Source organism: Triticum urartu, chromosome 6A, assembly GCF_056163025.1.
Source record: "Triticum urartu cultivar PI428250 chromosome 6A, HENAU_Tu73, whole genome shotgun sequence".
Taxonomy (NCBI): Eukaryota; Viridiplantae; Streptophyta; class Magnoliopsida; order Poales; family Poaceae; genus Triticum; species Triticum urartu.
The window spans coordinates 313198181-313204998 of record NC_141878.1 but is presented as its reverse complement, the minus strand read 5'-3'; the positions used below and the strand labels follow the sequence as shown (position 1 = coordinate 313204998).

The following is a 6818-nucleotide window of genomic DNA, read 5'->3' as shown; positions in this document are numbered from 1 at the left end:
TGTTTACTCAAGTGTTGTAGCTGATATAGTTAATATCTTTTCTGTATAACATGTTTCAGTAGGAAATATAGCTCTGGGTTTATAGTTTTATGCATGAATGCTTTGTTTACTCCTTATTGACAGTGAAGATAGTGCTAATATCTTGTCTGAATAACATGTTACATTATTAAAACAGAATCAATCAAGCACTAATTCTCCTCAATTTTATGTAGTTTGGATGATGAGATATGGGAAATAAGGTACCATTTTCAAGGGAGAGACAACTTGGAGAGGACCATTTCTTTGTCAGAAATTACTTTTATGAACATGTTAGGACTGCTAGAGACTGAAGATGGATATACTGAAGCTGACTACATGTTCTATATGAAAGAAGAAGGAAAGGGGGCAGCAGGAATGCAGGTTATTGACAGTGAAGATAGTCTGGAAGAGACGCTAGACTATTATGCTGAGCAGAAGGTGCTCAACATAACTGTAATTAAGGCTAATGAGCCTAATCCAGTAGAGTTTAACAGGTCAAATATTGTGGAGGAACAAGTGCCTATAAGTAATGTGGGGGATTCCAACATTATTTCTATAGATGAGGTAGGAGTATTGTTCCCTATTGCTGTTGAAGACACAATGGAAGAGCTGTATGCTGTGCCTATTGCTGTTGTAGAGCCAGGTCAAGAGTCTGCATATATTAACACACAACAGAGCATGAATTTGAAGAAAGCAAAGGGCAAAGAGAAAGTACAGGAAGATGTTGGCCCCTCTGATGATGAAGTGTTTGTTGATTTGAACTACTGTGAGGAGGAAGATGAAATCATTGAGAAGGAAGATGAAATCATTGAGGAGGAAGAGCATGACATAGGTAATGACGAGGAAGATGAAATCATTGAGAAGCTGAAGCAGAAAAGGAAACAAAGAGAGGATCCTATGCATCACTTTGAAGGAGACACAGAAGTGGAAGAGATGTGTCCAGAGGCAGAGGACTCAGACACAGAACCTGAGACACCTCTTCCTCAAACATTCAAGAAAGTAGGCAAAGCAGGCCCCACTACAAGATCACACCATGAAGCTGACATTGAGATAATTCCTGATTTCATTCCATCTGATGATTCTGCTTGTTTCCCTGGGGACTATGGCATTAGTTATTCAGATGATGAGTCAGGTCTACCACTCCCTTGTGGAAGGAAGAGTCAAGCCAAGAGGGCCAGGACTAGGATCTGGTATGATGAGAGCAAGACAGATGCTCATGACCAACTTTGCTTGAGTATGTGCTTCACTGATGTGTATCAGTTTAGAAGAGCACTTAGGAATTTTCATATCAGAATCCTTAGAAATTTCCAGTACCATAGGAACTGCAAGGATAGGATCATTGTGCATTGCACAGAAAGGGACAATGGGTGTCCTTTTTTCATGACTGCATCCACAATTTCTCATGAGAAGACATTCTGCATCAAGAAGATGCAGTTGTTGCACACTTGTGGTGCACATGGAGAAAAAACCAAAGTGATAGTTGACTGGATGGCCAGAACATGTGAGCAGCAACTGAGAGATAATCCAAGGGCTGGTGTTGATGCAATTTTAAAAAGAACAAAGACTAAGTATGGGCTGGAAGTGCCAAAGACCAAGGCCTACAGGGAAAGGTCATTGGCCATTGAAGTGGTGGAAGGTGACATGAAGGGACAATACACAAGGTTTAGGGATTATCTTCAAGTTGTGCTTGATACCAACCCTGGGAGCAGATGCATTGTGACTACTAGAGAGCTTGAGCTCCATCCTAGCCCAAATCCTAGGTTCCACTACATGTTCTACTGTCTGAATGCTTCAAAAGAAGGTTTCTTGAATGGGTGTAGGCCCTTTATAGGTATTATATGTATTCCAAATTACTCTAATTCATTGCCCATATCTTGTACTTAATAATGCACTGATTTCACTACCCAATGCTTTAATACAGGTTTAGATGGTTGCTTTATCAAGCTTTCTACTGGGCAACAGATACTTGCAGCCACTGGTAGGGATGGGAATAACAACATATTCCCTATTGCAATTGGTATTGTTGATAAGGAGGACAAGGAAAGTTGGACTTGGTTTCTTAGCCAATTAAGAGCTTGCATTGGAGAGGGGAACAAGTGGGCCACATACACAATCATCTCTGATAGATAGAAGGTATATTTTTCATTTCACAATTGAATAAGCAATTTCTAGAAATAATAATTTGTTATACTTGCTGCAATTGTGAAGTAATATGATTAATAATTTGTAATACTTGCTGCAATTATGAAGTTATATGATTAATAATCTATATAATGACTTAAACAGGGGCTGTTGAATGCAATTCAAGCTCTGTTCCCACACTCACCTCAAAGATATTGTCTTAGACATATCTATGCAAATTTCCAGTCAGCTGGCTTCAGAAGTGAGGAGTTGAAGAAACATATGGACAATGCTGCATATTCATACACCAAGAATGGTTTTGAGGTTGCAGTGAATGAACTGAGAAAGGAGGATAAAGATGCTTGGAAGTGGCTTTGTGATATCCCTAAAGAGACTTGGGCAAGGCATGCTATGGATCACACATGCAAGACAGAGAAGAGTAAGTGGGAGATAACACCCACTTATATGGAGAAGTTGGAGGAGTCAAAGAAGTACTCAAGGCAATGCACTGCATACATGGCAGGTCCTGGTATTTGGCAAGTCACTAGTGGGGAGTCTACCTACTGTGTGAACCTTGATAAGTGGACCTATGACTACAAGAAATGGGACCTATGTGGTTGGCCATGTAACCATGCAGTTTCTGCCATTACAAGAGTGAAGGGACAGCCAGAAGACTATGTGCATGAGTTCTTCAAAAAACCATTGTATAAGGAAACATACAAGCACATCATCTACCCTGTACCAGGGCCTGACTGTTGGCCTAGGACACCAACTGTTGACATAGATCCAACAGTGTTCAAAGAGAAGAAGGGCAGGAAGCAAACAGCTAGGAGGAAGGGGCAATTTGAGGTCCCAACAAAGAAGGATACATCAAGGATGGCAACTATCACTGTCGGATTTCGGGTTCCGGCAGACCCTTAAGGTTCGAACTGTGAGGTGCGCGCGAAGGTTACGTCTTCTACCTCTCCGTCTCGCAAGGATCTAGACTACTGAAAGAACTGCACAAGAGGCACAAGGTTTATACTGGTTCGGGCCACCGTTGTGGTGTAATACCCTACTCCAGTGTGTGGTGGGTGGATTGCCTCTTGGGGATGATGGGGATGAACAATACAAGGAAGAACAGCCTCGCCAGGGTCTGCTCTTGGCTGGGGCAATGAACTGCTGGGAGGAGTTCAGCCACCTTTCTCTCTCTCTCTATGCTTCCAACCTCTCTATTGTCACACCCTAGCTAGTTCAAGCAGTAGAATGTGCATCATGTTTAAATTCCTCTTAAATTTGAATTGGGGAAGACAGAACCCCCAACACACACCCCCTTGGAAACAACTAGGGTTTACTAAAAATATTTTCAATGAACCTGAAATGCCCTTCTAAAAAGTTCACCCTCTTTGTCTTAGGTTAGAACCTCTGGCAAAATTGGTGCACAATTTTCTAGGTCAACAGAAGGTCATTGAATTAAATCAAAAGTATTTGAATTTGGGCATTTAAATGCTATAAAATAATCTAAATGCTCAAATAATTCTGGGAATAAATGTTTCCTGTTGGAAATAATCTAAACAGAGGCCACATTTATTTTCAGGATTTTTGGAAATGTTTTAGTATTTTATTTAAAGCTAAACAGTTGCAGTTAAATAGAAAACAGAAACTAAATAAAAAAAAGAGGAGAAAGAAGCCCACCTGGGCCTTACCTGTGCTGGCCCAGCCACCTGGCTCAGCCCAGCCTGCTGGCGCTGCCAGTCGTCGTCCTCCTCGCGCTAGAAGGACGCGGAGTGCGTGGCCGGCGCCCGCGGCCACACGCCGGCCACCTCCTGCTTCCGCCGACGCCCGGGAGACGCCCTGAAGTGCCACGCGACCCCCCACGTCTCCCTCTCGCACTCGCTCACTCTCCCCCTCGTCTCCCTCTCTCTCTCCCGCGACGGCCTACCGCGTACCTCGCAGCCGATCGCTGTAGTTGCCACCACAGACACCCCCTCGCCCCTCCGACGAGCCCATTAGCTCCGCCTCGACTCCCTCGTCCTCCCCACCGAGCCACGCATCGCTGGAGGCCCTGCATCGCCGCCTTCGCCCTCATCTTCAACCTCGGGCACCCGATCCATCTCCGGTCGAATTCGCCACCGCCAGGACCTACCCGAGCCCGCTGACACCCTCTCCGACTTCGCTGTGAGCTCCTCTTCCTTTCCCCCTAGTTCCCGTGCTCGATTACGCCTTGTAGCCACTGCCCCCTCCGAGCCCGAGCGCTCCTCGCCGCCGGCCATGCCGCCGTCGTGGCTACGGCCGTGCAAGCACGCGTCCGAGCGCCTCACCGTGCTCAGCGCAGCACCAGGGACCCGTAGCCACCACCAGTTCTTCCTCCCATGCACTGTAGCCTCGAAACCGACCTCGCCTGAACTCCGGCCGCCGCCACGAGCTCGATTCCAGCGAGCTCGCTCCACCCCAGCTCCTCCCACTTGCCCCACTAGATGCGCACGAGCCCCAGCTACGCGTAGCACGTCTCCCTGTCGATTTGGTCACCGGAGGACCAAATCCGAAGCCCTCCGCCATCTCGGGCCTCGCTGGCGTCGAGCCGCCGGCGAGTTGACCCAGTTTGACCCCTGGGTGGGCCCTGGAAGACCCCCCCTGATTCTATGACAGGTGGGGCCGGTCGACTAACTAAATTAGGATTAGTCTTAATTAATTTTAATTAAATCAGTCACTGACATGTGGGCCCAGGCCCCACTGACAACTAATTAGTGTTAATCTAATTTTGCTAATTAGCTGAGAGGCTGACAGAAGGGGCCCACCAGTCAGGTTTGACCTGGGCTGGCGCCTTTGACCTGCTGACGTCACCCTGACGCAATGCTGACGCAGTAATTGATTTTCTAGATTTATTCTTATTCAGGAAATTCCAAAAAATAGTTCAAACTTCAAAAATTCATAGAAATTCAACCATATCTCCAAATGAGATAAATTATATATGAAAAATTATCAGAAAAATTCAATCTATCCAACTGTAAGGGTTTCATGCATGACAAAACAAGTTACCTTGCTGTTTAGGCAGAATAAGGAAAAGCACTATCAAGGCCATGTTTAATGAGCTAATATTTGAATCTTTGATTCAAATGAGTTCATTCCTTTCTAATATAACTTGCATTAGGCCAAGACACATTCATATTGCCATGTCATAGCATGCATCATATTGTTGCATATCATCATGTGTTAATTGTATTACGATGTGTTCTTCGTGGTAGGTTCTGCCTCCGAGGATATCCACGAGTATCCAACTGAAGGGCAGTATCCCACTACCACTCCATCAGGCAAGCAACCATTGATCATTCTGATACAAACCCATGTTTTCGCTTCTGCTCTTGTTTACTACATTAAGACAACGCGATTCAAACTGTTGTGTGCTACGGTAGTTGAAACCTTATCCTCTGCATGACCTGTCATTGCCACAGTAACTAGATGAAACCCACTAGCATGTGTAGGAGTTGATAGAGCCATGTAGGTGATTCTTACCTTGCTATGCCTGCTATGCTTAGAGTTGTGTCAGGTATGGTTCATCTGGGAGATGGGCTAGAGTGAAATGCTTATGCCGGTAATGTGAGGGATGCGTTGAACATGTTTTGGTAAAGGTATCGATGAGAGGCCATGTAGGAGTACATGGTGGGTTGTTTCATTGAGGCCGTCCCTAAGCACACATTGGGCCCTGAAATATGACCCCGCTCGACTTACTGACCCCTCTCGCCTCTGTCCAGGAGTTGCAACTAGTTTCTGGTGTTTGTAGGACACGTGTTGGCGGCCGTGCGTAGCGCTGACCCTAGGGGTGGGCTATGTTGCGGTAGATACACCGTGGCACGGTGTACCGAGTCACCGTTTGGTGTCGCGGGAACCCTGTTCACATCGTTTGGGGCCGTTGAGGACACCCCGGCCGGATTTCCTTGAGGATGGAACCTGAATAGGCGATAAACCTGGAATAGAGACTTGTGAGGTTAGTCAGGTCGTGGCCTACACCCACGTCGGTTTTCGCTTGAAGTCTGCCGAGCACATGTCGTGCGTAGACGCTAAGTGGTGGAAACATGTGTGACGAAGTACACCCCTGCAGGGTATAAAACTACTCGAATAGCCGCGTCCGCGGTAAAGGACTACTTGGTTGCATATACAGTTCATAGACAAGTTAATGGATACTACTAAAAGACTCAAGATAAAGTGTGAGTACCGAGGATGGCCCTCTCGTAGGATGACGAGGGAGGATCCCCGGTGGAGTATTGTGCTGGTGAGTAGTGGACTCGTGTGCGAAAACTATTTTACTGGTGAAGTTCCATAGGATAGCTTAGCCAAGAGTCAAAGCTGGCTTGCTGCATCAACCCCACCGCCTTCTTGAGAATAAGCATGTATAGTAGCTTCTGATGTAAGACTTGGTGAGTACCTTTGTACTCATGTTTTGCTTATTTATTGTTTTCAGATGACAACACTGCCCCCTCCGTTGGGTTCTATGTAGACCTTGACATCGACGAGTGACTAGCCACCCAGGTGGTGACCCTGGCCATGGAGGGCCTATGTAGATAGACAGGCTTCGAGATGCCTTCTTTCTTTCTAGAGTCTGTACCCAGACTAGTTGCTTCCGCATGTGCTTGTATGTTTGTATGACTTGAGTGTCGGGTCATGTGACCCCTATCTGTATGAACATGTTATGTATGGCTCTC

General features: G+C 46.0%; 1 protein-coding gene across 1 annotated transcript; it reads left to right on the top strand.

The window, feature by feature from the left end:
* The first annotated feature begins 210 nt into the window (after nt 1–210).
* Nucleotides 211–1902, top strand: LOC147965108 (uncharacterized). Its single transcript, XM_087527411.1, has one exon. The coding sequence runs from the start codon at nt 301–303 to the stop codon at nt 1900–1902; it is 1602 nt and encodes a 533-aa protein (XP_087383537.1). The 5' UTR covers nt 211–300.
* Nucleotides 1903–6818: the final 4916 nt, after the last annotated feature.